Raw genomic sequence first — 17,231 nt, forward strand, 5'->3', positions numbered from 1 at the left:
TAAAAGTCCGGGGAAAATATATTGGCTTTTATTTTTTTTTTTTTTTTTTTTGGAGATTTTTTTAAAATAGCGTAATACCCCCTAAACGTGTAAAGCTTTTTACAAAGGGTCCCTGATAACAAACAGCAAAAAGCAACATGTAGAACGAGCCCTGACAAGACTTCACCGCACCATCCCCAAAACAGTTTAAAATTTTCGTGTCTGAAAAAAAAAGTATGCTGACCATCTTATGGGACTGAGAAATTATTGACCACATGGAATTTCTCTTGCAACGACACAAAATCAATTCAACCAGATATTATGTCCCAAACATTAGAGAAGCTAAAACAAAAGGGTTTGAAGCGTTTAAGAGATAGAAACGGGCCCCATCTTTCAGTTGCGACGTTTATCCACACACAGATCGTGAAACACAAATTTGAATCATTTGGGGCAAAAGAACCTGTCACATCTATATCTGCCGTACTCTGGAAAAATCCATAATATTTGAAAATTTGGCCAGAAAATTCGTCCTTCGATCGATTTTAATGACACTCATTTTGGCAAAAACTCTCAAACCTAGACTTTCCCCCGAATCAGTTTAAAAAACCCGTTACTAAGTTACTATGAGTCCTTACGAGGGGGAAATGACGTCACGATGTTGAAGGGCCCATTTGGGTTCGACCCAAAAGATAAGCATTTAAGTACAATCCCCTCTCTCTCTCTCTCTCTCTCTCTCTCTCTCTCCTCTCTCTCTCTCCCCTCTCTACTCTCTCTCTCTCTCTTTTCTCTCCCTTTTGGGCGTTGTTGATTCAAAACACATTTCGATTTCCTTGGGTGTGAATCAAAAAGATGTCTTTTTTTATCATCTAACGGCACCTACAAACGCTTTACACCCAAACACGTCATTTTATCCAAACCCCAACCCCCGTAAATTTTACAGCCCGGGAAAAAATATTCTGACCACGTCATGAAGAGAAGTTTAATCGATTCACGTTCCTTTTTAGGCTTCTTATGGGGAAGAAAAGTCGTGACGTCACACGCTCTATTCTTTTGGTTCCTAAAACCTTGGCAGTGTGTATGTAACCAGTCCTTCGGAGTACTAATAATGAATAGGTTACATAAATGTGACATAAATGTTTCAGTAGTAGGATGTATAGGCAGATGCGTAGGATTACGGGATGTAAAAGAGCGAGGATGTATTATCTTTATGGACTTCCAGAATTTATTTAGACTAGAAAACAAGATGCCATCACTCTGGCCCCAGAAGATCAATTTTAATTACACAAGGTATATTTCTAGTCCTCCGGAAGATGGTTTTTATACGTCCAACGAAATAGGAACCAGTTTTTGACAATCACAATTTTCTTCCCTATGCAATGATATGGAGCATTATAACGTCATAAACATCCAAAGGGAAATTCTGCTCCGAGCATGGTATATTTCATATTGAACAACCTGTGACAATGTATTTTGTTAACCCATTATTAGTTTAAAATCTTCAGCTGGTAGAGCTGACCATTGACTCAGCTTCTAAATTGACTTATGTACATTCTGTTTCTTTTGAAATTTCGTTCCGTTCCTTATGATTTTGTCCTCATTTTTCAATGATTTGCTTTAGGAAAAGGCGCAATCCCCAATCTACATATATACAATAACTACGATATATTAAGCTTTCAATAGTTAAAAAACAACAACCCAAAACTTCTCGTCCAAGAATTTTGTCTTCTAACATGTCTAACGTTCTTGTCCTAATGAATTAGACCCAAACCCACGTGAACCGGGCTTAGCATGCAATGGACGATAACCATGATATGATATTATAATTAGTATCACAACCTTTAATTGCTTGGTAGAGAGGCTTGTTTCTGTACTAACTCAACACTCTGCTTATCAGTCAGTGATGATAGTGTTCATGGTCTTCTCATGAACTATCTACTTGCGTGCATGTGTGTGTATATGTGTGTGTGTGTACGTGTGTGTGTATGTGTATGTATGTATATATGTGAGTGAGTGTGTGTTGGAGTATGTGTAAATTTGGCCAATAAAGGATGAAATAACTGTGTAGGTGGAATAAGGTCGTTTTTACACGTTATAATGTGTGTTTTATGAAATAGAAGGTGTGTTCCATATCAACCAAAAACCACACTTCAAACGATACAAGTCATCTTTATCGTGTTTAACCGTGGCCTTCGCAAAGTTATGGCCTGACACTGACCAAAAAAATGACGTCAAAATGCCAGTCTTTTGCCACAAAAGAAAACAAATCGTGAGTTGTATTCAATAGTTCAACCAATGAAATAACTTGTTTCCATGAGCTCTACTAACGACAACTCATTAGTCGGTGCAAAAACTAAATAATGACGTCCAACTGCCAGTCCTTTTGGATTTCAGTGTCATGCTGTAACATAACGATGGCTACGGTTTAACACGTCATATGTGTTTTTATGAAATAGAAGGTGTGTTCCATATCAACCAAATATCACACTTCAAACGATACAGGTCATCTTTATCGTGTTTAACGCGTTATGTGTGTTTTATGAAATAGAACATTTGTTCCACATCAACAAAAATCACACTTCAAACGACACATCATCTTTATCGTGTTTAACGCGTTATGTGTGTTTTATGAAATAGAACATTTGTTCCACATCAATCAAAAATCATACTTCAAACGACACGTCATCTTTATCGTGTTTAACCCTCTCCTCAACAACCATAGAAAAAAATCTCCACATTCTTTACGATACAAGCTACATTTTTCTCATTAAGATTTCGTCTGTCCATCATAAAATTTGAAGAAATGATTTTTACATAGTTAAAAGAACTTAATACTGTTTGTATAGCTTGTTTTCCTGAACAAAAGTACGTATAGCATGTAGGCTTATATCTTTTGTGTTAGGGTTAATAAAATACATATTTTTTTGTATGGGTAGGTGTGGTCATTTTCGGGAAAATCAGGAAAATTGTTGGTAAGGAGAGAATTAAATCATTTTTTTTTTACTTTCCCACTTTTATTCTATTCTAAATTAAAAGATAAACGTTCGTATTTTTTTCATTCATGCATTTTGTGACAAACTGACCTCAAGGTCACGTGGTACAATGTCCTGACAACGCTCAACAAAATAAACTGTCGTCGTTTGAATCAATATCGATTTGTAAATCAATATCGATTTATAAAAGACGATATTGTTTATTATCCAGTTTTGGTACATTTCGATAATGGTCTTTCCATTTCACCAATATCGATATAGGCTGGGCAAACCATTCAGTTAACGTTATATCGATAATGGGTGAATGCTATTTAAATAGATATTGTAAAATAATCCACCAGAAAATCGAATTTCATTGTACTCGATATTGTTAGGTTGTGTGATATCTGATATAACATAATTGAAAGACAATAAGGTTCATAATTAAATTCTTACAACGACATCACAAAATGATATCTATTTATATCCTGGTTGTCGATTTGATATTGGAAATATAATATTTTAGTTATTTACTCTAAATTTTCTATTTGAACCAACGATTCTCTTTACGACTAAACACCGATCGTAAAACTATCAGAATCAATCGATTTATGAGTTAATCGATAATTATAACATGCATCGCTGGAAACACTAGAACGATATTTTATTAGGTGTTAAAGCGTGACTGTTAGGATTAGATTAGCCATGCCTTATTTTATAGATCGGATTGGCATCGATATTTTTTTATTATTATCATATCGGTTATTTGACAAACAGCTATACTGTTATATTATCAGTACTATCGTCAAATGCATTTTTCCAGAACAAAATTATCTTATTATATATTCGGCAAATTGGATTTTTTGTGAACACTAAGGCTCCGAAACCAATTGACCGTCACCAAATGTTGCATGGTGTTTGCAATTGGATTCAATAGTCTGATGTCACGTCGCCCAGCGACGGCCGCCATCGTGGTTCTAAACAAATAAAATCGATACTTTTTATTCTTCATGCTGGCTAGACCTTTCATATGTCTTATGATCAAAATGTATAAAAGTCTAAACATGATCAGAAAATTTATAATGTTTTTCCCCTCTGGATACACTTTTATGCTCGTCGAAGAAATATTTCATAAGGGCGTCCGCCATTGTTCCAATAGTTTAGAGCCAGTTACTAAGTTACCATGCGTCATTACAAGGGAAGTGACGTCATGGCTGTTGAAGCGTATTGGCATGAAGATGGTTTTCGTGCATTATTAGATTGATTAAAACTTCGTGATGATTTCAACGAAAAATCAAATCCGTTTCGTCAAATCCCATCGAAAACAGACGCCAGCATTTTTAGCACGTGGCTTGTTGTGTATCAAACTTCCTGTTAGCGAGTATGACAATGAGGTGGGAGTACTTGCATTGAATCGAATTCAGTTCGAGATTCCTCTTATCATTTTGAATACGATCAATTTCTTAACATTTATATGAACCTTTTCCCGCTCTTAACATTGGGAAAGAATTCTACTTTTTTTTAAAATTAAAAAATTGAGCTTTATATAGCGCAATATCCACTAAATGTGCTCAAAGTGCTTTACACGGGGTCCCTGGTCAACAACAACATTTAACATGTTAGGCGATATTACAATTTTTCGGACAAAGACAACGCTGTTAACGGCCAGGTAGTCATTTTATACCTGAGTACGGTGAGAGAATGTGAGTAAAGAGCCTTTCCGAAGGACTCAACTATGCGCCAAACGCGAGCCTCGAACCCAGGCCCTTCCGATCCGATAGCGAGTGTCATACCACTAGACACATAGCCGTACAACTACAAGTGAGCGAAATATATAAAATATTAAACGCAGACAATATCTCTCCGTGACCAAACAAAAAGTTCCGTTGAGTTCTCTTACGAAGTCGATAAATGTATTGTCTATTAAGAAAATAGAAATTGTTGTTCAAATTTTATTCAACACTTGAATTATAAATTGATTAATCTATCATCACGTCCATTGAACATGCATGTATTATGATACATGTGCCCTACCAAAAATATAATAATAATAATAATAATAATAATAATAATAATAATAATAATAATAATAATAATAATAATAACAATAATAATATTAATAATAATAATAATATAATAATAATAATAATAATAATATAATAATAATAACATAATAATAATAATAATAATAATAATAATAATAATAATAATAATAATAATAATAATGATAATAATAATAATAATAATAATAATAATAATAATAATAATAATAAAATAATAATAATAATAAAATAATAATAATATATAATAATAATGATAATAATAATAACAATAATAATAATAATAATAATAATGATAATAATAATAATAATAATAATAATAATAATAATAATAATAATAAATAATAATAATAATAATAATAATATATGATATAATGATGATAATAATAATAATAATAATAATAATAATAATAATAATAATAATAATAATAATAATAATAATAATAATAATAATAAATAATAATAATAATAATAATAATAATAATATATATGATAATAATGATGAGAATAATAATAATAATAATAATAATAATAATAATAATAATAATAATAATAATAATAATAATAATAATAATAATAATAATAATAATATAATAATGATGATAATAATATTGATAATAATGAATGAGAATAATAATAATAATAATAATAATAATAATAATAAATAATAATAAATAATATAATAATAATAATAATAATAATATAATATAATAATAATAATAATAATAATAATTAGAAAAAAGAATTTTTTTTTTTAAAGTTTGAGAAATAATGTAGGATTCTTTCATGTCTTTGTATTCATTAAACGCGATAATGTTATCGTACCAAACAACACTACGAGCTTGAGAGGAGCCTATGTTTTATTGTTCGATTTCAACAACAACAAAAATGACGAGTTTAATAAAAATAAATAGATGAACGAATACGTTTAATCCACTCTTTCAGGTAAGATTCTTAGATATTTCGTGACCAATTGCGTGGTTGTAGTACTTCGATTCGCCATAATTTATATTTTTCTCCATCTGCTTGAATGACAATTGACCACCCCCCCCCCCCCCCCCCCCCCCAAAAAAAAAAAAAAGGGAAAAAAGTTGGATTCGTCTTCATGCGCACCAAAAGATTATTTTTAATTGCAATCAGCTGTGTTTTACACCTATAAAATATTCTTCAATCGTTGAATTAATGTTTTTTATTCCACCCCTCTCATTGGAAAACCCTATTATTTCTTAGTAAATACATAATCGTTGAATAGAGCAGTAAAGTTAGCTGCCCCAAACGTAAACAATAACAAGTTGCTAGTGATTTCCGTTAGGGACCGAATAATTTACGCACAATATAGGTCTCCCAATTTTGTAGTTTGAGTTGTAGGCAATACACTTTCAGTATTGAAAATATGTTTACATAAAATCTAACAGTTGCAGAAATAATAATATAAGGCTAAATTATTATGAAAATCAGGCTCCGAATAATTCTCGTTTTGTTCACACCAGCGCAATAATTTGCTCTGGTCTAAAAATAGATAGACTGTAACTTTTGATAAATTTTAGAAAATTTTACCTTTTGTTCCATAAAATATCCATATCTAGACATTATTTGATGCATGATCGAGTATTTATGAATATGTGTTTCTTTTGCCACCTAACAGCCAAATTTTAAAGGTTATTTTTTTCTATTATTTACATTGGAACGTGAGCTGTCAAGACAGGAACATGTGGTTTGCCACGTGCTTCTCGACCTTTGTTTACGTTTGGGGCACCTAACTTTACTGCTCTATAATGCTTTGAACGCGTTGAATTAAAATTTTATTCAACGATTTCAGAATATTTGCGCACATTTTTTGGTGTGAAATAAAGTGTTTAATCTGATTGGCGATTAAAAATAATCTTTTGGTGCGCATGAATACAAATCTAACGGTTTTAGTTTTGTGTCAAATTGTCATTCAAGCAGAAGGAGAAAGAAACAAATTATGATGAATAGAAGTACTAATACCATACCATTTGGTTACAAAATATCTAATAATCTTACTTGGAGGGGAAGAGCACACGTAATCTTTGCGGCTATGTGGTCTCGCTTTCGGATCGGAAGGTCCGGGGTTCGAGCCTCGCGCTCGGCGCATAGTTGAGTCCTTGGAAAAGGTACTTTACGCATATTCTCTCACCGTACTCAGGTGTAAAATGAGTACCTGGCCGTTAACAGCGTCGTCTGTCCGAAAGAAATGTAATATCGCCTAAGAGGCGTCATCTCCCGTCCTACATGTTAAATGTTGCCGTTGACCAGGGACCCTTGTAAAGCGCCTTGAGCACATTTAGTGGATATTGCGCTATATAAAGCTCAATTTAATTATTTTATTTAAAATCTTTCATTTCTTTGTATTTATTAAACTCGTTATATTTTTATCGTGCAATAACAATTACTCGCAAGCTCGTTGTGTTATAGGGAATGAGATTAGCGGAAGAGTAGCGTCCCTTGATTGGACGTCACCTTACAGAGAGAACGTCAATTTGGTTTTGCGCATGTGTCTCTCTCGTCCTCGCTTTCGGCAAAGTGTCTCAAGCCGCTTTCACCGGAAGCGAGCACGAGAGACGCATGCGCACAACCAACATGACGTTCTCTCTCTAATAACTTTTCCGCCGGTGACGTCCAATCAAGGGACGCTACTCTTCCGCTAATCTCATTCCCTATAAGGCACGATAGAAATAACTTGTTTAATAAATACAAAGGGATGAAAGAATCGTATATAATATTCAACGCGTTCAAAGCATTATTCAACGAATACGTATTTACCAAGAAATGATCAGGTGTTCCTATAAGAGGGATGGAATGAAACTCACCCTATCACGTGACTAAAACCGTTTATTTACACTGAAATTCTATGTAATTGTTGCTGCTCGAAGCTCGAAGAAATAAATAACAATGTGAAATTGAATGTAAGCTTCAAATTAATTACGAAAACAGATAAAAAGGACGTTTCGGGTTTCTTATCTTATTCATCTGTTGTGTTTCATTCATCCTGTTTTGTTGATAAAGGGGAAATCCGAAACGTCCATTTTATCTGTTTTCGTAAATTAAATTGGAGCTTACATTCAATTCCACATTGTTACTAAAATTCTATGTGATACTAAGACTAAGCTGCTCGAGACAGTGGACTTTGAAAGTAAAGAACAAAAATAAATATAACATCTATGTAAAATAAAAAGAAAATTCCAAACATGGAACTTTTCGGACCTAAAACCCTTCTTCAGCTTATAACAAAAATAGTGAAACAAAATAATAAAAAAACAGTATTAATGTTTTTTACTGTTATTTTTTATTAATTGGTTATTTTCTGAAGAAGGGTTTTGAGACCCAAACGATTTTGTTCTTTCTCCAAGTTATTATATAATAATATTCATTATTGTTGATTACTTTTTTACTGAATTTCTAAATTTTTTAAAAACTTTAAATTCAACCTGAAGCATCGGATTCAACCCGAAATAATAACGTTTTGAGGCGAATGGGTACATTTATTTCTTCTCCCTGGGCGTGGCCTTCGTAAAGTTATGGCCTGACACTGACCAAAAGATGACGTCAAAATGCCGGTCTTTTACCACAAAAGACAACAAATCGTGAGTTGTATTCAATAGTTCAACCAATGAAATAACTTGTTTCATGAGCTCTACTAACGACTACTCACTAAGCGGTGCAAAAAACAAATAATGACGTCAAACTGCCAGTCCTTTTGGATTTCAGTATCAGGCTATAACATAACGATGGCTCCGCCCTGGGTCCCAAAGAACAGATAGGCTTTCAATCCGATGGTGTATGCCTATTTGGAGGTCTGATAACCCAACGTGTTATAGGCCCATTGGTTTTATGGACATTACTCTAAAACCAACGCAAAATATTGCCAATCCATTACAACAATGTTAATTTAAATCAATTCCATAATAGGAGTCAACAGTCGTGACGTCACTTCCCTCGTAATGACGCACAGTAACTTAGTAACACTGGCTCTAAACTATCGGAGCAATGGCGGACGCCCGTATGAAATATTTCCTCGGCGAGCATAAAAGCGTATCCAGAGGAGAAAAAAACCCCATAAATTTGATCATGTTTTGACTTTACACATTCTGATCACAAGGCATATGAAAAGTTCTAGCCAGCATGAAGAATAAAAAGTAATGATTTTCTTTGTTTAGAACCAAGATGGCCGCCGTTGCCGGATGGCGTGACATCAGACTACTGAATCCAATTACAACAATGTTAATTTAAATCAAGCCCATAATAGGGTTCAACAGTCGTGACGTCACTTCCCTCGTAATGACGCACAGTAACTTAGTAACTGGTTCTAAATTACCGGAACAATGGCGGTCGCCCTTATGAAATTATACTTCTCCGACGAGCACAAAAGTGTATCCAGAAGAGAAAAAACATTATAAATCGGATCATGTTTTGACTTTTATACAGTCTGATCACATGACATGTGAAAAAGTTCTAGCCAACATGAAAAATAAAAAGTTCCGATTTTATTTGGTTAGAACCAAGCTACTGGTTGCTGGGCGTACGTGATATCAGACTATTGTATCCTATTGCGTTCGGTTATCAGACCTGCAAATAAGTACACATCGGATTGTATGTAAGCCTACGTGTTCTTTGTTCGGTTATGAGACCTGCAGAATAGCATGTGCTCTAGTTACAATCCCATTCTACTTGTGCAGGGATCTATTTTGTTTGCTTTTTTTGTTCCTCATCCGCCATTGTGAAGACGACATGCATTGTTGTTATGTTTCCCGATTTCTATTTATAGTAACTATGAGTTGACGGCCGCCATGATAATATTGTTTAGGCAAATTTGTCTTCGTTGCTTTTCCATGTTTATTTTTCACTTTATGCTTGTAAACACACACCAATTGGAAGTAAGAAAAGTTGTTTTGTTTCTTTATTATTATTATTATTATTATTATTATTATTATTATTATTATTATTATTATTATTATTATTATTATTATTATTATTATTATATATTATTATTATTATTATTATTATTATTATATTATTATATTATTATTATTATTATTATTATTATTAATCTTTTTTTTTAATTTTTTTTTTTTTTGTCCCTATTATTATTTCAAGCTTGACTAGTGGTATAGTAGTTTATTGCTTTGATGGTAGTACATATTTATGCACATACACACAAACACACTCTCACACGTATATATATATATATATATATATATATATATATATATATTATATATATATATTCATTTCTAGTGCTGAAATATGAATTGGCTTTTCTTTACATGTAGAAAATTAAATCTTAGAATAGTTGCGGAATAATGGATTCAGAATAATATTTAGTGTTTTCTTATTATTCTACATTCAATATTGGTTGTATCCTTAGCTCCATTTCCTCTCCGATCACGTAACAAAACACACCCTGATCTCTCTGTCAGTAGAAATGACTAACGTATATGTGACCCATCGTCTCTAAACGGTAATGCGTCGGGATGAACCGAATGCTAAAAAGTCAAATTACAGCTAAAATGGTCAAAATTCTGAATTATTGGTAAAAAACCCCCCCACTAAAATATGATATTCATTCTCCTCAATAGAACATACAAACTCAACCCAAGTCGGATATTTCTGGCTATAAATTCAATATTCAGCATTTTAATCATCCCGACATAATACCGTTTTGAGACGAGGGGTCACATATTTACTAATAATTCCATTGTCTAATCGAATCATTGTACGGCTAGGTGGTCTTGTCCTATGATATGACACTCGCTTTCGGATCGGAAGGTCCTGGGTGCGAGCCTCGCTCGGCGCATGGTTGAGTCCTTGGGTAAGGCTCTTTATACTCACATTATTATCTCACTGTCCTCGGGTGTTAAATGAGTACCTGCCCGTTAACAGTGGTGTCACTGTCGGGAATAAAAATGTAATATCGCCTAACAAGCGTCATGTCTCGTTCTACATGTTACGTGTTGCTGTTGAATTGTGATCCCTTGTAAAGCGCTTTGAGCACGTTTGGTGGATATTGCGCTATATAAAAGCTCATGTTTGTATGATTATGATGATAGTTTATAATATTGTATGTCATTTTTATATCATCAAAAACAAAATGTGACCGAGAGAGTCAAACAGGTTTTATATCGGAATGAACTAGATGAGGAAAAAATAATATAATAAATATGCGGCTATGTGGTCTAGTGGTATGACACTCGCTTTCGGATCGGAAGGTCCTGGGTTCCAGCCTCGCTCGACGCATAGTTGAGTCCTTGGAAAAGGCTCTTTACTCACATTCTCTCGCCGTACTCAGGTATAAAATGAGTACCTGGTCGTTAACAGCGTTGTCTGTCCGAAAAATATTGTAATATCGCCTAACAGGCGTCATGTCTCGTCGTCCTACATATTAAGTGTTGCTGTTGGCCAGGAACCCCTTGTAAAGCGCTTTGAGCACGTTTAATAGATATTACGCTATATAAAAAAGCTCCAAAATATTAAATTAAAGACTTTTAAAGAAAACCCAATCAGAATCAGAAAATTCGTGGATTTTGAAATTTAACCCTCTCCATACCAACTACAGGCAAAATATTCGTCGAGTTTATCTCGGTTTCTATAGCGTGAAACGGACAATAAAAAATGTTTGCTATCCTTTGGATTTATCATGTATTTATCTATTTATTTATCTGTTTATTTATGATGTGTTTATCTATTTATTTAGAATGTCTTTATTTATCTATTTATTTATGTATCTATTTATTTATTACCGTTTCGGCGCTCAATTGCGCAAATATTCAAATATCTAGATTTTTAAAAAAAAAAAAATTTTTTTTTTTGGGGGGGGGGGGGGGGGGGGGGGTTTAAGGAAAAAAGATTAAATTTATAACTAATAAATTTCCCATTGCATTTTATAATCGTGCCCGTGTGTTTGTCGTGTCCATAGATCAGCAGGCATCTCGACAGGGGGAGCAGGGGGAGCAGGAGGAGGCGGTGGAGGGCGAGGACACCACAGACAGGCCTCTCACCTGCCTGGGTCTGCAACGACTTAGGGCCGATTCCAAGGGCTCCAATGTCATCGTCAAAAAACAGGTAATATATAATATTGTATTATATAATATTATATTACGTTATATTGTATTATATTATATTATGTTATTATTATATTATTAAAGCTATTATACGAGTAATATGTTACAGTGACTGACATAATCAGTCGGACGGTGAAAAGGTTTGAACTGAGATATTGCCAAGTTTAGTTAGAAGGTCAGTTTTGATCAAAAATGAGTTCTTGTCATAAATGATTAAATCAATTCTTTTTTTACAACTTCGGGAAATATCAAAGCTTAATTTTACTTCTAAATAGTTTTTTACAGCAAGTCAAGTTAAAAAAGTATAAAATTTGTGAAAAGTTGCTGGATACCTTTCTCATACATCTGACCATAACTTCATGAAAAATCACCCGATTTACTTCAAATAAAAATTAAAATGCTCTTGGGAGCATATTATTTCAGAAAATGAGAAACAAATGCAAATCTAAAACGTTCACTTTCCGACGAATTATGTCATGCATTGACACATATTGTTTGATGTAATATCCGAGACAAAAATATTATATTATAGATGCCAGAGGTCAAAAGGCAAGTCTCATACTATCACAAGGCCACAAAGCCGAACAAAGCTCCATGAACAAACCATGATGGTTCTATATTATTTGCATTTTGCCTTGATGTTTGATATATATAAAGCATAACGTTAAAAAATGAAAACAAAAAAAAAATGAAGGAAACAAAAAGAAAGTAACAACAATAATTGATGCTCTTCTAACACTTTTCCCTTCCCAACCTCCCTTCCTCCCCCCTCCCTCCCCTCCCCCTCCCCCCCCCCCCCCCTCATCCATCATCCAGAAAAAGCAAAAGCAATACACTGCCGCCGAATACCAAGCTCTCAAGGCTGAGCTCAGACGACGCCAGAAGCAATGGGTATCTCTCATGCCCCAACGATCGGCCACTTTCTTCTAGACCGTACCTACTTCCACGATTTCAATAATTGTGTCAATTTGTGACCGACCGCCTCCAAACGGTGTTATGTCTTATTATGTCGGGATGATTTAACGTTGATTTAAGTGCCAAAAATTGAATCCGCTGAAAAAAAAATATTCAAGACTTGTGTTAAGTTGTTACGGCTCCTTAATGTAAATGTTGCTGATCGAAGCTCGAAGAAATAAATAGTAATGTGAAATTGAATGTAAGCTTCAATCTAACTACAAAAACAGATCAAATGAACGTTTCGGGTTTCCCCTGCCCCAGATGAATGAGATAATGTGGTAGTGGCGTAGTTAACTACGCCACTACCACATTATTTCATTCATCTGTGGTGTTTCATTCATCCTGTTTTGTTGATAAAGGGGAAAACCCGAAACGTTCATTTGATCTGTTTTTGTAATTAAATTGAAGCTTATATTCAATTTCACATTATTATTTACGGCTCATTAAGGACAGTGGATGTTGTTTTTTGTTTTGTTTTTAAGGAACACAAATTAAAATCTCAAAAGTTTTGTCTTATTACCGTAGTATGGGGTTACTTGGGCCACCTGGTGTTACTTGGGCCACCTGGGGTTACTTGGGCCACCTGGGGTTACTTGGGGCCACCTGGGGTTACTTGGGCCACTTTCATGAAAAATATGTGTGGTCCCAAAAACTTTTTCTTTTCGAAATCTAGCAATATTTAGTAATGTTTTTACGAATTATGTATAAGAAATTGAGAGAGCAATTATTTGGAGGGGGGGGGGGTGCACGAAAGATGACCTAAGTAATTCCTGGTGGCCCAATTATCCCCTCGTGTCTCAAGTAACCCCAGGTGGCCCAAGTAACCGCTGGTGGCTCAAGTAAACCCTGGTGGCTTAATTATCTCCTAGTGTCTCAAGTAACCCCAAGTGGCCCAAGTAACCACTGGTGGCCCACGTAAACCTTGGTGGCCCACGTAAGCCCTGGTGGCCCAAGTAATCCCTGGTGGCCCAGTAACCCCTGGTGACCCAAGTAACTCCTGATGGCCCAACTAACTCCCGGTGGCTCAAGTAAGACCTGGTGGCCCAAGTAACCACTAGTGGCCCAAGTAACCACTAGTGGCCCAATAGGCCCCTGATGGCCCAAGTTACCCCTAGTGGCCCAAGTAACCTCTGGTGACCTAAGTAGCCCCATATTACGGTAACTCAAAATCACTTTATTGGCATCTTATTCGAACTGTAAAGCGCTTTGAGCACATTTAGTGGATATTACTCTATATGAAAAAAGCTCCCAAAAAAAGCTCAACGGACGTAATAATAATACCGTTTTTGAGGCGATGACTTACATTTTGAATGAACGAAGGGTTGTCTGTCTCAATATCAATATCATAATATGTTACAGTGAATGACAAAATCAGTCGGATGGTGAAAAGGTTTGAACTGAGATATTGCCAAGTTTATTTAGAAGGTCAGTTTTGATCAAAAATGAGTTCTTGTCATAAATTATTAAATAAACCCTTTATATAAATCTTCGGGAAACATCAAAACTTAACTTCACTTCTAATTATTTATTTTTTACAGCTATTCAAATTGAAAAAGTATGAAATTTGAAAAAGTTGCCGAATACCTCCTCTCCCACACATCCGACCATATCCTCATGAAAAATCATCCGACTTACTTCAAACAAAGATTGAAACGCTCTGGGGAACATATTCCATCAGAGAAAGCAAAAAAAATAATACAAATCCAAAATGTTCGCCTGCCGACAGGTTTTGTTATGCTCTGACACATTATTATATGTGTTATGCCTTATTTATTGGCCTTTTCGTGCCTCTGACTCTGAAGGCTAAGAGTTCAAGGACTTAAAGTCCTTTTGACCAGCTAACTGTCGTGCTCTGGAAAGACACTTATTTAAAAAATTTGGCCAGAAAACTCGTCCCTCAAATATCGATCGATTTAAATTACCCTCATCTTGGAAAAATAAAACATTTAAAAAAAAACAAACTCTTAAACCTGGAACTTAAAGGAAGACCCCTCGAGGTTTCAGGTTTGATAGTATTTTCTAAGACGAGGCTCATTTTACAAATCGATCCATATTTGAAGATGAGTTTTCTGGCCAATTTTAAATAAGTCTGACGTGTACTCATTTGTAGGTCTGATGATGTGATGGGCCCCTTGTTGTAATGGAAATATAGTAGTCGCTGGATTCTAGCACTAGCACGCTAAATTCCCTTTACAACAGACCTGCCAAGCACTACAAAAAATTCGTAGAAATACGATTTTTCGGCTCCAGCTACAGAGCTGCATTCGTCTCTTTGACTCAATAAATCTTGTTGAAAAGGAACCTCTAGGTTCATAGAACCTATATTCGTAGAAAACGGTAAGGGCTGCCTGAAGCCGGTGATCGTAAAATACTAACGAAAGAATGAAAATGGAAAGGCTTCTCATGGGAACAAAACAGACAATGGACGTTTCGGGTACAAACCCTGACGGAGGGTTTGTACCCGAAACGTCTATTGTCTGTTTTGTTCCCATAAGAAGACTTTCCATTTTCACTCTTTTGTTAGAACTTATATTAAGGACTTCAGAGCAGTTTTGTATCATGCTGAGAGCAAGGAATTCTCATTCTTTTCCCTAAGGAAACTCCGAATTTTTGAAATTTGAAGAAACCAGCTCTGCTCTACAATACAGCTGGCTGGAGCTGCTTGTCCCAATGTTATCTTTGTATATACATATAAATAATAAGTCGTTACCTCCATTGGGCATCGGGTTTGGGAACAAGTACTGTAGAACTCTCCGACCAATGCAAAATATTGTGAATGACAGCAGAGTTAAATCAAGCCCATAAGTGCGTTTGGCTATCAGACCTGCAAATATGAGCACATCGGCTTACTCTTAACTTGGTTATTGTTACATTTTCATTTCTCAGACTTGCCAACCAAAATGACTATCATGAGATTTCCATTTTTTTTTCTTCACAATTTGATCCAGAGCGACGTGTACATATATGCAGGTCTGACATCCGAAGGCAAGTGTGGGCCTAGTTTAACACTGTTGTAATGGACTGACTATAGATAGTATGAAGTTGACGTGGCTCAGGTCTTTGTTATTGCTTCTTGCCATCCGTGTTTATGAGTAATTCTCACTAAACTGTATTAACCAGTCAAAAAACGTTCACGGATACATATAGTTTTGTTATACTTCCGGATGGCAATGCTGTGAGCTTCTTAACCAAGCGCATACTATCTATATTTTACATCAATTTTTTTGAGATTTCCATGTCAACAATGGGCTCATAATGAATAGGATTAACTCACCTGCAAATAAGTACACGTCGCTCCAGAATATAGTATATGTTTTTACTCTTTTCATTTTCCAAACAAAATTTCATACATATTTTAATTTCAAGAACCACGATTATAATTTATTGCAAATTTACCCATAAATGTCATGACGTTAGGAATGGATCGGATGACCAAAGAATAGGATGGGGGGGCATGAAAATACGATTCTTACATTCTTGCTTTGTGCGGCAATGTGGTCTAGTGGTATGACACTCGCTTTCGGATTGGAAGGTCCAGGGTTTGAATACAGCCGCTCTGAGCTATCGGCGCATAGTTGAGTCCTTGGAAACGGCTCTTTACTCACATTCTCTGTTAGCTCAGGTGTAAAATGAGTACCAGGCCGTTAACAGCGTTGTCTCTGTCGGCAAAAACTGTAATATCACCTAACAGGCGCCATGTCTCGTCCTACGTGTTAAGTGTTGCTGTTAGCTAGGGACCCTTTGTAAAGCCCTTTGAGCACGTTGAGTGGAAATTGCGCTATATAAATGCTCTAATAGTTATCCATCATTCCCTATTCTGTCGTACTCTGTTTATAAAAAAAAACCCAAAGGTTTAAAATGTTTTGACCAGAAAACTCGTCCTTCATATATCAATCGACTGAAATAACCCTCATCTCGCCAAAAATGTCAAACCTGGGACTTCAAGGGAAGTCACGAAAGTCCTCTCGGAAGTCCCAGGTTTGATAGGTTTTTTTTTGTTTGTTGTTTTGTTTTTTGTTAGATGAGGGCCATTTTAATCGGTCGATATTTGAAGGACGGAGTTTTCTGACCTAAACTTTAAATTCCGCGGTCTGTTGTTTTTGGGGGTTTTCTTGTTTTTTTTGTTTGTTTGTTTTGTTTGGTTTTGTTATTTTTTTGTTTTGTTTTTTCTCGTTTTTTTTTTCAGG

The 17,231-nt window shown here is 35.0% G+C and overlaps 1 protein-coding gene across 1 annotated transcript in view; it reads left to right on the forward strand.

Moving 5' to 3' along the window:
• Positions 1 to 13,135, forward strand: part of LOC144977996 (uncharacterized) — a gene marked incomplete in the record, with an annotated part of 79,738 nt that extends 66,603 nt beyond the window's left edge. The window contains 2 exon segments of the mRNA XM_078923405.1: positions 11,943 to 12,088; positions 12,904 to 13,135. Of these exon segments, the coding sequence (XP_078779531.1) occupies positions 11,943 to 12,088; positions 12,904 to 13,017 (260 nt within the window).
• Positions 13,136 to 17,231: the final 4,096 nt, after the last annotated feature.

This window comes from Berghia stephanieae, chromosome 8, assembly GCF_034508935.2.
Source record: "Berghia stephanieae isolate SIO BIC M18660-M18661 chromosome 8, UCSD_Bste_1.3, whole genome shotgun sequence".
Lineage (NCBI taxonomy): Eukaryota > Metazoa > Mollusca > Gastropoda > Nudibranchia > Aeolidiidae > Berghia > Berghia stephanieae.